General features: G+C 42.3%; 1 protein-coding gene and 1 pseudogene across 1 annotated transcript in view; both read left to right on the top strand.

The window, feature by feature from the left end:
* PRKCH (protein kinase C eta) overlaps positions 1 to 21,643 on the top strand; it is a 262,663-nt gene that overhangs the window by 178,788 nt on the left and 62,232 nt on the right. The window contains exon 10 of the mRNA XM_056134123.1: positions 15,226 to 15,380. Coding sequence (XP_055990098.1) covers positions 15,226 to 15,380 — 155 coding nt within the window. The remainder of the gene's footprint in view (positions 1 to 15,225; positions 15,381 to 21,643) is intronic.
* Positions 614 to 1,313, top strand: LOC130041849 (60S ribosomal protein L9-like; annotated as a pseudogene).

Below are 21,643 nucleotides of genomic sequence, written 5' to 3'. Positions count from 1 at the left end.
AATGATCTGTTTCTTGGTTACTCTATATGAGATGCTAGGAATTGAATTTAGATCAGCCACGTGTAAGGCAAGCACTTTACCCACTATGCTCTCTGGCCCAAGGAACTAAACCTTTTTTAAAAAGTGAATGATAACTTATGATACGATACCAGGCGGAGTTTTAATTTTGTGAATTCAACTCAGAGTTTAAACATCATAACCAGTTGGCTTTCCTCTGCTTCCAGACATGCCTGTTTTTCCAGGCTAATAAAAATTATCTTGATCAAACTATAGGGATGACTATTAATAGCATGTCCTATTACTCAGCTAAATCAGAAGTATAGTTTATTGTAGAAATTTATAGAAATGAAATTGGGACTAGTATGTACCTGTTTAAAACCTGTTTCTAAAAAAAACCTTAAATTTACATATATTTTTTAAATGGTAGTTTTTAAAATACACTGCAGAAAGCATCATGTACATGTGGTAAGAAAGTACATGTGGTATACTCCCTCACATCAACCTACGTGACTTGTTTGGAAACTCAGCTTCAAAAGGGAAGGGAAGCAAAAGCAAAAACAGGACAACATCAGACTAGAAATTTTCTATACCTCTTGCCATATCTATTGCAAAAATGAAGACCAGTCTGAGCAACCAGACCATTGACATTGCTGAAAATGTCGATATCTCCCTCAAGGAACACGTAATCATTGTTTAGGACACCCCCACGCTGTCCGCACCCCCCAGGCACCCTGCAGAGGTAGTTCAATCCCATCAGAGTGAAGCTCAGCCTTCTTGTTAAGAAGACCCTCTGGCTGCCGACCTGAGTTCGATCCCCGGCATCCCATATGGTCCCTCAAGCATCACCAGAAGGAATTCCTAAATGCAGAACCAGGAGTTAACTCCTGAGCATTGCTGAGAGTGACCCAGAAAGCCCCTTACACTCCCACCCCCGCCCAAAAGACAAAGCTCTGGGTTGACGAACAAATTGTGGGGGAATAGAAAGGAATTGACAGCAGTTCCCGTCTGTGGTCACATGTGTGGAGCACAGTCAAGGGGGTCGCACTGCACTCCCACTCCACTTTGTACGCCCACTTTGTATGCCCACTTCCCTACCAATGTGTTATTCGTTGGGAGAATAGGTCGCTTGTTGAAATCCGAAATGTCTTGGGTGAAAGTGTGTCTCCAGGCTTCAGATGAAGTCAGGTGTTCCATGTTCTGTATTTCAAGTCCAGAAAGATGAGTTAATTTTTGAGGGAAATGTCACTGACTTTGTATTAAATTCAGCTGCTTTGATTCAGCAAGCCACAACAGTTAAAAACAAGGATATTTGAATTGGGGCGGGGGGGATGCATCTGTCTTTCTGAAAAAGGAAACTGCAGTAGGCTGATGAATAAGATCTAAGTTTTCCAGTTAAAAAAACAGGATATGCAAGATGATGCTTCAGACCATTTGTGATAATTAGATGCAATAAACTGTATGAGTACCATTTAAAAAAAAAGTTTCTGCACAACAAAATAAATTTGCACCAAAAAAGGAAAACAGTCTATTGAGTAGGAGAAGACATTTTCATATGATGTGCCCAGCTAGGGGCACAACCTGATTTAAAAATGGGCACAGATTGGTGTTGGAGAATGGGCACTTGTGGAGGGATGAGTACTCGATCATTGTATGAATGGAACAGAAGCATGAAAGTTTGTAAGTCTGTAACTGTACCTCACAGTGATTCATTTAAAAAATTGATCCGTGGTGGTGGGAAATGGGCAGTGGTGGAGGGATGGGTATTTGATCATTGTATAATTGAAACCCAAGCACAAAAATTTGTAAGTCTACAACTGTACCTCATGATGTCTCACTAATAAAAATTAAAAAATAAATAAATAATAAATAAAAAAAAGAGCACAGGTATTAGTGACCCTGAAGCTTAGAGTCAGGAGTAGCCCCTGAGCAACCACCAGGTGTGGCCCCAAAACAAACAAAGGGTACAGAGGATCAAATAAATACTGCTCCTACAAATGGCCTATAAGCAAGTGTAAGTTCATCATCTATTGTTAGGGAAATGCAAATCAGAACAGTGAGACATCTCACACCTGGGCAATGGCCAGTGTCCAAAACACAAAAAAACAAGTTTTGGAGGTGATGTGGGGAGAAAGGAAAAAGGGAACCTTACAACCAGTTTGTGGAAATGCAAATTGTTGCAGCCATTATAGAAATCCATATGGAGATTCCTCTAGACACTAAAAATGGAAATTCCATACAATTCAGGTCTCTCCACTTCTGGATATATATCAACAAAATACAGAAACAGTCATTTGAAGAGACACGTGCTTTCCCTGTTGACTGGGGCATTATTTGCCATGGCGAATAACCAGAAATAGCCTGAGTCTCATCAACAAACAAATGTCTAAATTTGCAAATTTGTGTAAATTTACCACGGAGTGCTATTCTGTTGAAAAGAAAGAAAATCCTACCATTTGCAGCAATACGGATGAATACTAGAAGATATCTAACCAAAAAGATCCAGATGAAGAGAAACAACCAGTATTCTGCACATATGTGGCACATAGAGAAAACAAACAAACTGGTTAACTATATAAACTGTCAGACTAGTGGTTTGCTGTCAGACTAGTGGTTTGGACTTCAGACTAGTGGTTTGCTGAGGGAAGGGGAAAAACTGGGGCTGGGGGTGGACGTGGGGGCTGAGAGGCTGTAAATCAGGGCATGGGAGATGCTTGTTGATTGTCAGTCATTGACACCTGCACTGTATCAGGTTACAGGACTGATAATTCAGGTTAAAAAAATGATTTTGATGGCAGAGTATATCAGAATAGAGTATCCTATAAGTGGAAAGGAGGGTATATTTTGCATCTTCTCTTTTTCTCTTCTTACTATAGTTTTAAATATAATTGGGACATAAGAAAATAGAATTTAAATTATTTTAAATAATTCCCTGTCTAAAATCCCTGCTTTTTGGGTGATAAAAGCCTGACTCTTTACTTACGCTGTTTAGATTTCTTAGTATCAGGATTTCAGCATCAAAGTGATTTAATTTTCACTTTACCTCCCCTAACCTCCTCCGCCAATTTTCCATGTATTTGGTTGAGCTATGAACATGCAATTAAGTTTTATTTTATTTTTTATTGAATCACCATGATATAGACCATTACAAAGCTTTTCACAATTGGATTTTAGTCATACAGTGTTCCAACAGCAATTACTTTCATAAATAAAGAAAAACTGAAGCATTATAAATAAATGATGGCACACAGACTTTCCCTTAACTTGTCCACAAACCATTTTAACTGGAGACAAGGTTTTTCTACTTCTTTCCCCTTTACTTACATAAAATGGACGGATAATACTAATCTGGACAGCCTTCTCTCATGTTCTATTTTCAATTTTTATCAGGGCTGGAGCGATAGCACAGCGGGTAGGCCGTTCGCCTTACACGTGGCCAACATGGCCGACCCGAGTTCGATTCCTCCGCCCCTCTCGGAGAGCCCGGCAAGCTACCGAGAGTATTTGATATGCCAGACACAGTAACAACAAAGTCTCCAATGGAGACGTTACTGGGCCCGCTCGAGCAAATCGACCATCAACGGGAGGGCCTTTACCTTTTACCTTTTTATCAGGAAGTACAACCAGCCTCCTGCTCTCTCTGTCCCCTGGCATGTTTAACTCTTCTGCTCCAGGCCCCTTGCTTAGTTGTGTTAGGGTACTTACTTAGCTTCTGGGCTCTGCCTACACAGATTGCGTGGCCAACATAGGCAACAAGACCACATGCACAGGGCCAGCATAGTTCAGTGGTTGTGCAGGGGTAGGTAAGATACATATGGACCCAGAGGTGCCCTAAAAGTTTCCATTGGAAGATAGGATTTGTACTCTGACTGCAGTATCCCTGATCATACCTGCCTGCTCTTTTATGCTATAAAGAGCATGCTGGCTGAGATGTTTCACAGAGTGATAAAATACAGTTAGACTGCTTCCTCAAGTCCCTGGTCAGGCACAGGTAAGCCTTACCAAGCCTCATTATAAGAGACAGCCAAAATGCATCTGGTTTAGCAGCAAAACACTTGGGATTTGAAAAGAGCCTCAGATCCCTCCAGGTTTAAAATGCAAGTTCCTAAAGCTTTATGATATTGGAGACATATTTCACCTTCCTTAACACTAGTCTCTCTGCTCAGACAGGATGAATTGTGCCTGGGGCCTTGACAGAGAGCTTGTTGGGTGATTGGATTAACTCCTGCTATCTTCTGGGCTGTGCAAAATGATAAATTAGGAAAAAAAAACAAAAAAAAAACTCAAGCCATTAGATTGCCATCCTTGGATTCTTCCTTTGTAATGGTTCTTAATGTGGTTAAATTCAAGTTTGTTTCTCATTCAGACCTGGTGCAATCAGATTTCCTCACAAGGGTGCTTTTCCACTGTGACCTTTTTGACGTCAGTGGCCATTTCCTGTTGACTTGAACTCCCTATTCACCCCGTAGATGACTTCTCATCAGAGAGAAGTCAAAAAGGAAGAGGCTGTTCTGAGAAACTCAGCACAGTGGAGATTTCCTTTCCCTGGAACTCAGCCCTTAGGTAGCACTCTGCAGCTCTTGAGCTGGGTGCATATGCAACGTGTGTAGAGATGGTTCCACAGCAAGTCTTAGAACTTGTGCCAGTACATTTAAGTGGGACTCCCAGCTTACCAGGGCTTTAAGGCAATAACCAAATTAGTCATTTACTTAGCATGTTGTTCCTAGCCTTTGAAGTTTTTCCGCAAGGTAATTTGCAGCTTCACTTATCCATCTTCCAATAAGATAGACATCTGTAAATTGCCAGGTCTGTTCTTTCTGACTCTCAACAGAAAAAAATCTTGATCTGTGTGTAAGAATGAATCAACTTTATAGAAGGGGAGAATAGCTGCTTGAGAAATTCTTGCTTACAGTAACCTTTCGCAATGCATAGGCAAACACATTTGCTTTGTAATAATAATTTTGATAAATGTGGCAATGCAGCTCTTAAAATCGAGTATGAATCACCTTCTGGTATAAATTTATTGGGTCTGAGCCTGGGTTAAGATCCAGTTACTATGCTTAGTGGTTTTGGTTATCAAACCTGATTATCAGGTAATCAAATAAATTTGATTATCAAATCTGATTTGATAACCCCTCGGTGAGTGATCATTTCCAAGAAAAGAAGAGTCTCCATTAAGATCATGAGCCTCTGTGGGATCAGGAAATGAACCTGAACCCCTTCAGCAGCCGTTGGAGTTTCTCCTGCCCCTTCACCCCTCCTGACCGCTGCCCTGCACTGAGCTGCTGAGAGCTGCTGTAGCTATTTTCCAGGTGCTGTTTTTTTTTCTATTTTTTTTCTGCTAGTTTGAGCGTCATGAGGAAGTGCCATTTCTGCTCCCCCAGGTAGCACACCCCCAAGCATCTGTGACTCCTCTCCATACCTTCTGAGCCAGAACCCCAGGAGCAAGCAGCCATGGCATTGATACTGAGTGGAGATAATTAGAACAGTAGTGATGGTAATAACAATAAGAATACTGGCTGATAATATTTACTGAATAATATACTGAGCACTTACTGAGTGCTACATGCTGCTTGAGATTTTTTAATTTTAAACAATTTGAGGGGGTGAGGAGTGTATCGCGGCTGCACGACATCTTATCATCCAGTTCTTACTCTGGAGAACCTGGCAGGCTACCAAAAGTATCCTGCCCACACGGCAGAGTCTGGCAAACTTCCCGTGGTTGTATTCAATATGCCAAAAACCAGTGACAATTATGGGTCTCATTCTCCTGACCCTGAAAGAGCCTCGAATGTGTCACTTTTTAAAATCTCAGGGCTAGGATGAAGGAGACGTTACTGGGGCCTACTCGAGGCAATTGATGAACAACAGGAAGACAGTGATACAGTGAGGAGTGTAGCACCCAGCGATGCTCAAGGACTTTTTCTGGCTCTGTGCTCAGGAGTGACCCCTGGTAGTGCTCAGGAGATCATATGTATTGTCAGGGATTGAACTCAGATTGGCTGCATGCAAGGCAAGCACCTTCCCTGCTGTTACTGTCTCTGTACCCGTTCAAGATTCCTCATTTAAATAATTTAAATGAACTTGCAGTGCAAGTTCAGGTGTCTTATTATCTGCATCTTGCCTGTGAATTTTTTTTTTTTTTTGCTTTTTGGGTCACACCTGGTGATGCTCAGGGGTTACTCCTGGCTCTGCACTCAGGAATTACTCCTGGCGGTGGTTGGGGGACCATATAGGGATGCTGGGAATCGAATCCAGGTCGGCTGTGTGCAAGGCAAATGCCCTACCCACTGTGCTGTCTCTCCAGCCCCCTGTGAAAGTTTTGAGAGTGTATTCTACCTTGCTAAAGAATATATGTATTTTTTTCACATTGACTTCTCTTTTTATTATTCTAATAGGGTTTCTATATTCAAAATTTTATGCATGCTCCATATACTAAGTTTTTCTCTAACATTTCTATCTTGTCCACTGCAGCCACTTCCCCTAATCACAAAAATCTGGGAACAAGAGTTGCCACAACACTTCCTCCTGTTATTGACTAGAGCCACATAGTGTGTCACTGCCATCCCATCTGAAATTTTGTTGAAGTTCACTGTGTGCCAGTAAAATCCTCTGTGTGTCCTCCTAAAAAGTGGGAACATTCTCCTTTCCAACTTCAATCAATCTTTTCCTCCACTCTAACCTACCATTTTCCTCAACTGTTCTTCAAAGATGACTTTCCATAGGTACAGGGGCAAATATGACAACCTTTTAGTACCTGTATTGCAAACCATAATGCCCAGCCATGAACAAATTTTTTAACTGTATATCTCACAGTGATTCAATTTAAAAAAAAAGATGGCTTTCCTTAACTTTGGTAATGTGTGTCCAACTCAGTCTACAAATTCCTCCATTTTTTTTGCAGGTGTGTATTTTATTTTATTTTTGTTGTTGTTGTTGGCACATTTAATATTTTTTTTGACTTATAAATTTTTGTGCTTGGGTTTCAGTTATACAATGATCAAGTACCCAGCCCTCCACCAGTGCCCATCCTCCACCACCACGGGTCCCAGCATCCATCCCACCCCCCCATCCCCCCCGTCCCACCCTGCCTCTGTGGCAGGGCATTCCCCCTTGTTCTCTCTCTCTCTTTAAAGAATATATTTTAAAGAACAATCTGCGTGGCTTGGGGGCTTATATGCTGCTTAAATTGATATCCTCTATAAGTTCAGGGGATATTTTGATATATTGTGAATAAAAGTAGCAACATCAAGGTAAGAACTGCTTTTGCTCTCAGACGGCCTGACTCTGGAGCCCACAGTCCCTGCTCCCACACAGATCATGTACTTGAATACTGGCTCTCCTGCATTTAGCTTCAGCTACCATACTTTCTGGTATGATCCTCATACAGTCGCCACAATTTTATTATCCCAATGTACAAGGAAAATGTTGCCCCTTAAAAAAATCGTTTTATTCTTGGGTTGGAGAAATAGCACAGTAGGTAGGGTGTTTGCCTTGCACTTGGCCAATCCAGGTTCGATTCCTAGCATCCCATATGGTCCCCCGAGCACCACCAGGAGTAACCCCTGTGCATTGCGAGGTGTGACCCAAAAAGGAAAAAAAATGGTTTATTCTGTTAGAACTGTGCTGGCAGTGGGTAACAGAAAACATCTTAATCAAGGTCATGCATTTCAGGAAAGGAGAAGTGAAAGTTGAGACTGAGGCCGAACAGGCATGTCTCATGGCACTCAGCGTGGCCAGCACTCCTGGGTCTGCAGCTGGAAAGCTCTCCAGCATCCGTGTCCTTCCCTTCTCCAGTCTCTCCTGCTCCCTCGTCCCCTCCCTCTGCCTTGCTTTCTTTTCCTGCTCCCTTCTCTCTGGCTGTCTTGCCTCCCATTCTTGCTTTCTCTACCCTGTTATACCATGATGTTTCACAGAGACCATCTCAGCTCTCAGGCATGCATAAATGGAGACGTTTCATCTTATTTCTGTTTCCCAGAAGAGCTTGAGAGGGCCCCACCCAGCTTGGTTCATACTGAGTGATTTTCTCTTCTCCTGGTGCCATCTTGGCATAACACTTTGGGGAGGGGGAGCTTGGTGCTCTAGGGTAACTCGTGGCAGTGCTCTGAGGAGCATCTGCGGTGCTGGGGCTCTCACCTAGGTGAGTTGCTTACAAGAGTCTCTGGCCAGTTATACACTTTCATCAACACAGATGTTTCTAATCTTCATCGGGCGATTAATGATCAGTTTTAACTTCTAAAGAATAACCTGTTTGGTGGTTTGGGGGCTTTGGCGATGCTTAAATTGACATCCTCTTTCAGTTCAGGGGATATTTTTATCTCCTTTGGCGCAGAGAAGTAACACCTCTGAATAGATAGCCAGAGTAGACCTGGCCAGGCTGTAGTGGGTTAATAATGGAGCCAGGCTGGTGATGACAGGAGTTCTGTTCCTAACAGGCCAGCTTCTTGGCTGGTCTCCCCTGTAACTCATACCAGCAGTGGGTGGGGCACAGAGAGTTTTCTGAGTTGCTTTTATTCCCCCAGGTTTCCCCAGCTTGTGCTAATGACTTGTATTTGTGGTTGGTTGACTCAGGGACAAAGGAGAGAAACAAGAGACTAACAAAAGGCTGGGCCACTTGGCTCTAGCACTCAGACTTCACCTCCAGATGTTCTTGCACTGCAGGTCAGGGCACACTTAACAACAGAGCCCCGACCTCAGGAGCAGCCGAACAGGTGTCCAGGCTCTGTTTCAAGGATGCAGGAAAGATTTTAGAAAAAACTGGGCTTCTCCGTAAGCTGAAACAGAGAAATAGTTCTTAGCCATCACTGCTTAGAGTGTGGTTTGGAGACTCTCCCCTGCTCATAAATGACTCATAACCTCTCTTGATGCGTCATGCAGAACCCCCTTCAGTGCAGAGAAGCTGGTGGAGACTTCCCCAAGCTACTTCACAGTTGGGAATTGGAGGGGGGCGGGGTCACTGGGTGTTTGTCGGTGTTTGTTGGGACACTGACAATGAGATGAGATGGGTCATCTCCCTCCTCCTTTCAGAACTTAGGTCCCAGCAGGGCCTCTGCTTTGTAAAAGGCTTAAGCACAGTGGGAAGTGTTCCCTCCAGATGGTGAAATTTGTTCCAAGGAGCACGATTGAGTAGATTGAGTGCAGCCGTTTGTTTTCGTGACTGATATCGCCTGATTTTTAAGTAGCAGGTTACAACACTTGGCTGCAGTCTTTCCAGCCAAGCCCCATAGCTGCCTCCTGCTGTAGTCCAGGCTCTCAGCTGATAATCCTGTAGAAACTGATAATTGAATGGTCGTGTGTACGAATAGGACTGAGATCACAGTTCTCAGGAGTGGGTGACCTGAAGAAGGGGTGAATGAGAGCATAGCTGTGTGCATTATAATGACCAGTCAGTCACACTCCGTTGTCTCAGCAGCTGGGGACTGCTCTTTGGCAGTCACTGTTCTCTGCCTCACATGGGCCACTTCTACTGTTCATTCACTTGGATGGTAACTGTCTCCCCTACCATAGACACCCCCACCACACACACATACACATGCACATGCACACACACACACACACACACACACACACACACCCCACTCAAGCAATTCTTGCTTCCTCATCCTTCAAGGCTAGGGAATCAGTCCCTCTTAGGAGGGTCCTCCCAGCCCGCCAGAGCTCAGCTACTCCAGGGCCTGCTGTGTGGTCCCGTGACCCTCTGGCTCTTTGCTTTTGGGTTGACATGCTGTGTCTGCACTCCCCTGAGCTTCCTATAACCTGCAGGGTCTGTCCTCTGTGACATGGGTTTTTATTGAGAACCTTAAAGGAAGTTTTAAAAAGCTTGGCTTCGGGGAGCTGGAGCAGTAGTACAGCGGGTAGGGTGTTTGCCTTGCACACAGCCTATCCGGGTTCGAGTCTCAGAATCCCATATGGTCTCCAGAGCACCACCAGGAGTAATTCCTGAGTACAAAGCCAGGAGTAACCCCTGTGTATCTCCAGGTGTGACCCAAAAAGCAAAATAAATAAATAAAAAAGCTTGGCTTGGCTCACAGCCTGCTCTCCTGGCAGGGCACTGCACCCGAAACAGAGCCAACCCATCTCATTCTAGATGTCCTCCCAGCAGACCAGACGCTTGGTTGCTTTAGGCATCAAAGGCCTATGTAGAAGTGGGTGGCCACTAGTGACCTTTAATAATGGGCACAAGGGAGGGGAAGACCCCTCGTATCTGATTCCCTGCTTGCCTTCCCATAACAACTGCTGTCGAAGACGGCCTCCCAGAGGCACCTTCCCAATGGCTAAGTTTCCAGATAAAAAGGAGAAACTTGAGAAAACCCGGGTCACCTTGGTTTTTAATGGTAAAGTATGATAGAAATCTTCAGTTAACACTGGGACTGTAAGGAAGAGATCAATGTCACTCCACTAAACTCTGACTTGTCACATGGAGGTTTCCTACCATGCAACCCCACTTCCACCCTTTTGTGTTTAGCTTCATCTCCAACCAAGACTGAAATGATTCTGCACGTTGCCATGTGTAACCCATTCTCCCATCTCCCTTCTTCCTTCTCTTCTTCCCTCCCTCCTTCTGTTTCGGATATGCAGCTGTGTATTGCCACATCTGTATACATGACATTGTGATTGCCATTAGTCTAGTTTCAATACAACACCTTAAAATTGAGCTTTTTAAATTCATCCCACTCCTCCTTTCCCCTCTCTATCTGTAACCATTGTTCTGTTGTTAGAATGTAAAGGGTTTTTGTTTTGTTTTGATTGTTCAGTTTGCCTCTTACCATAATTTCCATTAAGAGGTGTAACTGGTGGTGCTCACAGGTCTCCTAGATGGTGTCAGGGGTCAAATCCAGCCTTTTTGCATATTTTCCAGCTCTTGTATTTTAGTCCTATGAGTTCTTTCACTAGCCTTTGCTTGCTATGATTCTTTATTTTCCACATAAGACTGAAATCAACACTGTGTGTGTGTGCACGCGTGTGTGTAGCGGAGCAGCAGTTCATCGTACATCTGTACTACATCATTTTATCCAATTTTCTGGGGAGAGCTATGGGCACTTAGGTTGTTGCCATCTCTTGACTATTAAAAAGAATGTTGATGGTGATGAGCACAAGATTGCATTTTCTTTCTAAATTAGTGTTTCCATGTTCTTCAGGTAGACACCCAGGCATGAAAGAGTGGACCATTTAGCATTTACAGGATAGTGATCTTTTTAATGGAAAACACCGTGCTGTCACGCAGTGAGTGTTTATCAAACACTTAGGAGAAGCCTCACCCGAGGACATGCTTAATGAAATGTTCTTGCTGATAATGGCGCCTCACCTCATCCACCTCAAGTAATGATGAATGGATCTTCTCTTTGCTGAAAGCTGGAGTTTTTATCATTTGGCTCCTCCATAAGAAATCTTAACAGAATTGTTATCAATCTGTAACAGCTCTGCAGCAGACAGTTTAAAATAGGTTTAACAGGAGTGGATATAAACAGAGGCTCGTCTTATTCCAAAAACATATGCCAGTTGATGAGATATTTTTTCTGCCATGTGACATTTTTGCATGTCTTTGACAGGCTGGACCATTACTCTTCTGTAAGTGTCCAACTCCCTCTTCCTCTATTTTCCCTTCCCTCCATGCTGTTTTTGGTTCACCCATCTTTTTGCTTCGAGAGGAGCATGTAGCCCATGACTGGGAGCTACACCCTCTGTTATAGGTAGTACTAGACAGGAGGTGAAAACTGGGATGTGGAGTAAGAAACAAACCTTGTAGAACCTCAGTTCTACAGGTTAGAACTTCTGGCTGTGCCTCTTAGTCCTCGTGTCTTCCCAAGACTTCAAGGGGTGGGGGTGGGGGAGGGAGTCCAAAAAGAGGAGAATGAGAGAGACTGGAAGAAAACAGGAGTCCCTCCCCCTGGGTTCTGAAATTTAGACAAAAGTCTGCATTTAGGATTGAAAAATGTTGTGTGGGATATGGAAAATGGAAATTGAGGAAATTTCCTTTGGCACACTCAACTTTTCAGTCCCTACCGACTTAAAAATTCATGCCAAGTGCACTGACTCCCCAAACAACCTGAGAAATGGCCACTTACCTATTGATCCAGTTCTAGTAATCAGTTGTTTAGATATATTAGAATTCAGGTGACTGCCAGTAAGGTCCATGAAGAAAGTGAACAGGTCAGCGAACAAAAGGAAATAAAACCGACCTTATCTAGCTAGGATGGTTCAGGGTAACTTCACCAGCTGTGTCTGGTTATGCCCCACCTCCACCCTTTCCCCTCCCCCACTCCAGCTGCTGCTCTAGATGAGCACAGCATTGGCACAGCAATTTTCTATGCAGGTGGGGGGAGATGGCACGATGAGTCTCTATCACATTTTTGCCCTCTCCTTGATCCTTGCCAACCTGCCTCTTCTACCGAGTTCTGCCTATCTAGAGGATACGAATATCACTGCTCAGCCAGGCTTGCCTCAGCCAGTTCTCCTCTCCCTGTCAGTCACAGTTGGAGGAAGATGCTGGATGGTCAGATGACATGTGTGCTGTTGTGCTTCACTGACCATCCTGAGAGTGGATGGGGAATTTGGGTTTTGTGTCTGTGAATCTGTACTGATCCCCTTTCACTCTTCAATTCTTGTTTCTCCTTAGCATAGAGATGTTTCAGGGGTGCAGGAGGATTTTTTCCTTCCAATTAAGTTCATACGTAAAATAAAAAATAGGAGGGCATTGATTCTAGTGTCTTCTGATAGGGATAAGCCTGCTTAAATCAACCACCAATTGAAAGGTGAATGAGAGCAAGCAGAAGTTCTGTCACCAGTGTGGGTGTAAATGTGCAAAGCTTCTGGCCTATTAGGCCACATAGAATAGTGGGTTCTGTGTACATACATCCTCTGTAAATGGATAAAGTGCTAACATTCCATGGAAGGGACTACCACCCGCCTGCCCTTCTCCCACAGTTGATCACCCTAAAGGTCCTGGCTCACAAAACAGTTGTTCAGAGAGACCTCACTTGACCCTTCAGCAGATGACCAAGTGTCCTTACTTCCTTCATTCTTCTGTACAGGATTTACCAGGATTTGTAACTCATTTCTATCGTGTTTTTTCTTTTAAGTGATGTCTATCTTCATATCACACTATGGGGAGCTCTGTTTTAAACCTGTTCTCTTTGGGTCTCCAGTACCTATTTTAGACTTTACAAATGTCGTTGAAAGGAAGTGAGGAAATTCACTGACCGTAGAAGTTCTTGGCACAAGGTATATTTCACTATCAGTCTTAGAGAGACATCACTTTTGGAGACACTTGTGTGTTTTCAAAAGCCCGGCAGTGGTGGTCTCGGGCCACTTCCCCCACCCCTGGGTTGGCCAACATTGATAGTAGGTAGGCAAAGGAAGTAACGAGGGCCAGGCTGGTCGGTATCAATTGTAGTTTACTCCAGTCTCCACTCCCCTTCTGCCTCTCTCTCTCTCTCCTGAGCCCCCTTCATTCTCCTTTTTGCTTCCCTGTTACTCTCCTTCCTGCCTCTGGATCTGACTCTGCCCCCTTCGCTCTTAGTCTTAGTTTATATAGCAATCACATAGGGTGGTGATACAAAGGTGGCTTGAACATTAACAAATCAACAAAGGGAGGTAAGACCACTTCTTCAGGAGATTAACTCAAGGACAAAATCTCATCTGAAGAGATTACTCCTGTTTACTAGGAGATCCACTCAAGTGGGGGATCCCAACAATGGTGAGTTGCTTTCTTCTTCTCAGCTAGTAATCCACTTAAATAGTTGTAGTACATCTACTTCTAATATTTTTAGCAATGTCTTTCTGTATGAGCAAACTGAGAGATATAAACTTACAGTTTGGTTCTTCCTGAGGATGTCTCACTCCAGACCACAGTCCTCAGGCCAGGTTAGTCTTCCTAACCCCTGCAGGTCCTAATCTCATCATTACTTTTGGGTCATGACAGCATTTGTCTATGACCATGATCTCAACTTATAGTTGAGTATCCTGGCACTTTGGACTGGCCCATTTCGATGCCAGGGTAGTTCACAGCTTGCCCTCATTGCGACCCTGCTTTTGAGGTGCTAGGAACGAAGGGCAACTGAGTCAAGAAAGCAGATGCCCAGGAGTAAATATTATTCAGAGTCAATCAATTCCAAAGTTATAAAGCATAATATTAACAGTCTTTGTGTGTCCATACAGAAAGGACATTGCTTTAAGGTAAACTATGCAAAAGACATTACTTACAATACAAGTTCAGTGTCCTTACAAGTTAACAGAATCTGATTGGGGGAAAGGTGATTAACTGGTTGGGAAGGAGAGCACAGAGAAGAGTTTACAGATAAACACAGAGGAATGAGAGTGACTAGGGAGCACTGTGATGGGTGTAACCGATAAACCTAAGCTCCCTGTAGCAAGGGAGAAAGGACAAACCAATGTTGTCCTACAGACACTCATTTATATTTTACTTGAATGAGTAATTTCCACCTTATTCACGCCTCTCAAGCAGTTCATTGGTGACTTTCTTAAGAGCTGATGGGTTGTACAGTACATAAAGGTGGAGAAGGCAGCTCTCTTGTCTCTGTGCTCCTACTTCTGGCTCAGCAAACTTCCAGTGTGCTGAATGGGATTTCTAGGAATTTGAGACTGTTGGAATAATTCTACTTGTCTGACCTATCAAAACGCTTTCTTTTTTCTGGGATAGTTGTCTGCGCAAGGGAGAATCACAGCACCTGTTAGGTGTCCCTTAGTCTCTGAAATTGCACCTGGTTGTTTTTACTGGAAAACAGGCATCTTTTGATTTATGTAAAAGAGTAAAAGATGCAAACTCTCTTCCAGTGTATGAAACCTTATGATTTGGGCAGGAAGAGCATCATCAGTCTCACTTTCTTAAGCATTCTCACTTTACTCGACATTTTTGGATGTTGAATACCCAAACAACGTTCATCTCAGTTTTTATGGTATTTAAGGTATAGTACTAGAACTAGAATCAGAGTCCTTTGATATCTTCTCTACTTTTTATTTAATGTAGAAATTGAAGCTGTGTAGTGTGACCTAAAGGAGATCCATAAGTTTTTCCTGATCCCTATATTCTAAGCATTGAGTCCCACCAGACCTGTCTTACCTTGCCTGCTGTCTTCCACCATCAGGATGTTGTACTGTGCGTCTGTGTTTGGCATTGCTTTCTCCCCACACCCCCATCATGGTCACATGAGGCAGACTGAAGTCTAGGATTCTACTCACATTGGCATCCTCTCTTGTGCTTGTATCCAGGATCGTCTTTTTTTTGTGATGGAGTTTGTGAATGGGGGCGACTTGATGTTTCACATCCAGAAGTCACGACGGTTTGATGAAGCACGAGCCCGTTTTTATGCTGCAGAAATCATATCAGCGCTCATGTTTCTCCACGAGAAAGGAATCATCTACAGGTGAGTTTGACTGGTGGGAACTGTTTTCATGATTTATCCCCTATGTGCTCATCTGGCTTATTTCACCTGGCTTTCTGTTTATAATCACTTGAAATGTAGGTGGAATTAAATTGCAGTGTAGAGGGTCCATCAGAGTAGATGAATAATGTTGTAATTTAGTTGCTTTGCCTGCACCTAAAACTTGCCTTTTATTTGGTCTTTGTTTTTTTTTTTTTTGTTTGTTTGTGTGGATTTTGTTTTGTTAAGTGAATCAAGATAGTTTTTATTTACTTAGAAAGACATGGGGGAGGGGGGAAGAAAAGAGGAATGTGTTCAAGAGAGAGCACAGCTTCTTCAGAGTGGAAAAAGCCAAAAAGAAAGATACATATACAAGAAAGAACATGGGCTTGTAAGAGCAAGGCAGCAAGATACTTGTTCAAGAGAAGACACAGTCTCTAAAGAGCAAGCCAAACTTTCTTGAGTACTTGGTCTCTAACTAGGTAACACATTGCATGATGGGGACAGCCAGTTTGCTCTCCTGTTTCGGATATGACTGCCCTCTATTATTGCTTCGTATTGAACGATTGACACTGTAACTTAATGTAGTTCCTGGTGAAACTGTATCAGCTTGCATCTAGAAAAGTGGTATTTGGTTCTTTGTTTTGGGGTGTGTGTATGTGTGTGTGTGTGTGTGTGTGTGTGTGTGTGTGTGTGTGTGTTCTAATATGGTTCAGTTCAGACATGAATTTAATTTACTCAACCTGATCTCTAATTGATAAGCTTGACTTTGAAGAGAACACATTTAATTAGGATAGATTCACATGCTATTTTTATCCTGTAGATTTATTTCACAGGATAATTTAATTCCATTCAGGGTATTGGCCTGAGAGCTGAGTCTTAAGGCTAAGCCTCTGAAAGCCAAGTCCTTGGAATTCAGTCAAAGTAAAGGGCATATTTGGGTCATAGAAGGTGTGAATTTGATCCGGAAAGTACAGTTAGAAACTTGGGCTCATCAAATGGACTCACTTATCATACTTGTCCTGGGATGGCCTTTATCAGAGCTAAAATGATCTCCTGTGATTGATCCAAATAGAGTTGTTGTTTCCCTGAAGTTTCTTTCTTCAGGGAAATTGTTTCCTTCTCAAGAGGTTATAAAGCTGGTACCTTTTCCAGTGGGACTTCAGAAGAGAGAACCTTGGGCTTCCTCACTGTCCTAAGAGCAGAAATAGGCTGATTACATTAGGAGCTTTTTCTCTTGAGTTCTGACCCTAATTTTTAGATGTGTTTGAGTATATTTCATAGAGGAACTGAAGCCTCTTTCCTGAGGATCCAACAAGATTGCTCAGAGGCCTTCAACAATTTTGTGTGGAAGGTCTGGAGCCTGTGATAGCCCGGAGACCTAGAGAGGGCTGGGATATAAGCAGTGGAGGTGGTGCTTTGCTGAAGGACAGAAAGATTATTCATCCTTTTGTCCTGGGCTTGTTAGCTGATTGAGAGCCTAGATAAGTACTCATGAATAATTTACAGGACCTTGACTTTTTGTTAGAGTCAAGCCCTACAAAAAGAGTTAGGGAAACAAAGGGGCAAGCTTCCAATTTACCTGCCTGCCAGCATTACAGGCACTGTTTTCTATCATGTTTCCTAAGTGGTATTCAAGGGGGGATTCAAACAGCATTGACATGTTAACCTCAGAGTCCTAGAACCTGACAGTACTCTATGGGATTGCTTACTCTTGATAAAGCAGGGAATGTTTCTAAAATGTTAGAAGAGGAAGAATTTGTAGAAGAGCACAGTTTAGCATTGATTTTTCCTTATCATGTTACGCTTGAGAACACAGTTCATTTCAGTCTGACTCTATGTGCCATGTGCAGTTCTTGGCATTCTGGGTATTTTGCTTTCCCATTTCCCAGATGTGGAACAGGCCCACAAAGTTGGCTACCAGTCTTGAGCTATCATCTTTTACTTGTAGGCTTATATACTAGTTATAAGTTAATTTCTTTTACTAAACAAGATCATCTTTGATTTCTCCTCAAATTGCCAGAACACTTACTATCTGTTTTCACTTCTTAATTCAAAATTTGGAAAGATTATTCCTCTTTCTCTAAAACGAAATCTGGTAGGCTAGTCTCTGAACACGACTGTTGAATTGGCAGTGAATATACCATCTCTGATATCATCTGCCTCCATCTGGTGCTGACTCCATCTACCTGCATGATCCAAAGTTGGCTAAGTATAACTGCTGGGAGAGTGCATGGGAAGGCCAACCTTTGTCAGCTTTGCTTCTGTGTCCAAGAATCCATAAGCTACCTATTTTTAAGTAAGGTTGTGTGTTCGGTTACTGTCACACATTTGACTCCTTGTTCTCTAATACCTATCTCTTCTTTTGGAAGTTGTGGCCATGCCTGTCTAATTCCCGTCTTCTTGGAAGCTTTCTCCATATAAGAATTTCTTATTCTGTAGTAGACTTTTAGAGTCCCCCCAAATGTCTTTCATTTGAGCCTGGAATTTCAGACTCAGCATATTGGAATTGAGTTTCTTGTTTATATTAATTCTACTGATTCTGGTGAGGAAAAACATCTTCATTGGATAAAAGTAGAGGTTCAGTTTAGAAGCTTCTTTTCCTGTACTATCATTCCTTCTGCCCCAAGAAGTACTTTCATATTCTCTTTTGATGTGCTTGCTGCAAGACAGCTGCCAATCGTCACTCATTATTTTTGAATAGCCCCGGTTTCTTCAGGATGTGCTAGCCATGAAGTTTTCAACATTAGTAGCTTTTCCATCAGATTTTCACAGTAAATCTTGCCCAGGATTACTTGAGGGACTCAAAAGCTCTTAGTCATACTCTGGTCTCTTCTTTGAACCTATCATGAGCTCAGCCAGATGCTGGCCAGTATTCATGTTTGCTGTCTCCCGGTCAGTAGAATGTGAACTCCATTCCTAACTCTTAAGATTCCTTCTCAGGGACACAGTGGCAAGCCCAGAGACTTTACAGCTTACTGGAATAGCTTGACATTTTCCTCAAATAAAACTCATTGGTCACTTTCTCCTCCCTTCTGTAACCTTAAGAAACAGTTAATAGATGTTTATTAAGCATCGGCTCTCTGCCAAGAATATGGATACAATGAGGAGCAAACCTAAAAATTCTCCTTTGTGAGGGAGAAAGACATCAATCAAATGCCCATACAAGCAGAAAATCACATCTGTGACCATTGCTATGAAGGAGAGGAATACAAAGCAGTGAGAAGCTTGAATAGTGATTCAGTTTGGTCTTGGAAAGAGGGACACTTTCTCCAGGGAAGTGACTCTAGAGCTGAGGTAACTAGTGAAGAGTAGAAGAAAACACCTTGAAGACAGAAGGAACTGCAAATGCCAGCAACCAGTATGCAGGGAAACAAACACATTCAAGGACTTTTTTTAAATGGCCAGTGTTGGTGGAATCTAGAAGGCATATCGCCCCCACATTTGGCACTTCATCACCCTTGAGTGTTTGCTGTTGTCTGGTGGCTTCAGGATTTTATTAGCATTCCTTGTAAATATTTTAACGTTAGATTAGGCTGATCATATTGCAAGTCCCTGGAGGAACCATCTATTCTCTCTGAGTTGCTTGTGTCCAAGTCTTTGTGTTTATGTTCAACAGTGGAATTATCAAGTAATACAGCCAGATGAAGGTTCCAAAATTACTCCAGTTCCAAGCTTTTTTCCCCCCAATCTGCCTTATAGATTAGGGAATTCAAGTTTGAGACATCCACGCAGTAAATTTTTTTCCCCAGATTGGATGTTTTCTTAGGCTGACTAACTTGAGCCAATGAAAAATATTAGAGAATCAGAACCCATTAGAAGTCTGCCTAGGAGCTAGAGAGACAGCAAGGCACATGCCTTGCATGCACCCAACCTGAGTTTGATCCCCAGCATCCCATATGGTCTGCTGAGCACTGCTAGGAGTAATTTCTGAGTGCATTTGATTTCGTGATTTAAAAAGAAAATTATATGTGCATCTTGTAAACAAATTGTTTTAGAGTGCAATTTCATTCAAAATCATATGCTGTAAGCATAAAAGAAAAGATTTCTTCCATTAAAGTGATTTTTTGAGGGGCAGCATATATAGTGTGTTAACTGAAAGAATACTGGGCATGATTTTCAAATGTGAGTGCTGGAAGCAGCACTGCTTCATGCTTGCATGAGCATTGGCCAGTTTGGTACAGCAGAGCCTGCTTGTGCATCTGTGCAATGTGGTCACCGTCATTGACATTAGCTTCTCTGTCAGGTACTGGTGAAGCTCAAGTCAGATTAAAGTGAAAATGTGGAAACCCTTTGAAACATGACATGTTAATGTAAGGCTTATTCTTTGTACACCTGCTGGCAGGTGATTTGGATTTTCTTTGTACCAGAAATTAATTATCTTTAAGATATTTTCTGAAATTATCCCTAAGATATTTCCTTAGGAATAGGGAATCTTTCCCAGAAGCTAGAGTTTTAGTTTGAAAATCAATCTTCCCAAGACCAAACCTTAATAGTAAACTAAATATGTGTTGTTTTTTTTTCAAATCAAGTCATTTTTTCTTTGTAGTTTAGCAGTTCCTTGAAATTGTGTGTGATTAACCTACTTCCCCTGTACAGACATCTTTAAGATAGCTTTCTCTTAGCATATGGAGTCAAAAATTCAAAACTTGAAGACTGGGTTCTCACATTTTGTTAAATTTCAGTTCTCTTTATAGTGTTTAGGGAAAAACTTGAACTCATTTCAAATTTATGTTTTCCGTTATATGCAGAATGTTTGTTTTGTTCATTTAAAGAGAGATTAAAGAACCTTTTGAGACCATTCCTAAGGTTAATACCTTGGTGGCTAAGATCCTGTAACATATTTTCTCAAAGCACCCAACTTAATGACTGAAAGAAATTTCAACCCTGAAGTACTTTATCTTTATGTACTTTGTTTATTAAATCAGAGTACTGATCCTGGCATAATTCATCTGTGTTTAACCTTTTGCATCAACAAGCCTGTCGTTATTTGGAATTAATTGATAAATGTGATAATGGATTTCACTGCCTAATGAAATCAAACCATCAATTTTGCTCTTCTGTCTACCAAATTAACCAAGTAACCTATTGCTTCATTATAATTAAACACTTAATCTTAAATTTATATTCCAAGCAATAAGAATATAATTACTTCTTAGGTATACATTTGTAAAATGGTGTATCAATGTGTAATTAAGAAAATCCGTATGGAATACTGCTCAATGCAAGGCTTTATGTTAGAATTTCAAGATCGGCCTGGTCCTAAAGTGTGTGGGTTTTTTCTACTCCTTTAACAGATATGTGTTGAGTACCTATTATGTGCCAGACACTATTCTAAACTCCGGAACATATAGAAACCCACTAACTAAATTCTTATGTAGTTACACTTACAAAAAGTGAATATATTGAATGTTAAAGTAATTCTATGGAGGAAAGCTTCTTAGGTGGAAAATAGATTTACTCTTTTTCAAGACAATGAAGTGCCTTAATACCTGTTAAGAACACTTGAGCAGATGACCAGAGAAAGCAGGCTCTGAGTTTCTGCAAAAAATAGCATGCCAGGCAGAAGCAAAGTCAAGAGCGAAGCCTTTATGAGGGCAGTGTGCTCAGCAAGGATAAAGAGTGTCAGAGAGAATAGTGGGCGGGAGGCCAGTGCTGTGGGCAGGGTAGTGGGACGTGAGCCACACTCTCTTCTTTCACCTGAATTCTGCAGTACAAGAGTTGCCACAGGTTTGGAGCACTTTCCCTCCAGGATAAACCCCTCTGTGAAGAATTTTCACCTATTTAATTTTAACTTCTTGTGACATATATACAAGGCAAAGAGTATCATCCCTATATTATGAATAAGAACATAGGAGGCTTGGGGAGTTGCAATGATTTGTTTAAGGGCACCAACAGTATGTGTGAAACTCCACAATTTCACCTCTTTTGACTCCGTGTACATGCTGCATTCCCCCAACCTACAGGTCTCAGCCCGATCACTTTCCTTTTCCTGAAAGCGTTCCCTCTTTTTGCCAGGCTGACTCCTGCTCATTCATGCAGCCTCAGCTCAGTGTTTCCTTCTTGGGAAATGCTACCTGCATATCCCAACCCTCAACCTCCATCTAGTGAAGAGCCCAGCCTCTCTGCATTCCTGGAGTCCTGTAATACTCTTCCCTTCACTTTTTCTGGATTCTGCCTTGCTGTATGTGAGTCACCTTCTGATGGCAGAGCCATGGCCACTTCACCTTTTGTTCATCCCCCACAGTGATACTGATCCAACCTCC

The sequence above is a fragment of the Sorex fumeus genome, unplaced genomic scaffold, assembly GCF_029834395.1.
Source record: "Sorex fumeus unplaced genomic scaffold, SorFum_2.1 ptg000098l, whole genome shotgun sequence".
In the NCBI taxonomy this organism is placed as follows: domain Eukaryota; kingdom Metazoa; phylum Chordata; class Mammalia; order Eulipotyphla; family Soricidae; genus Sorex; species Sorex fumeus.
This window is presented reverse-complemented; position numbering and strand designations above follow the sequence as displayed.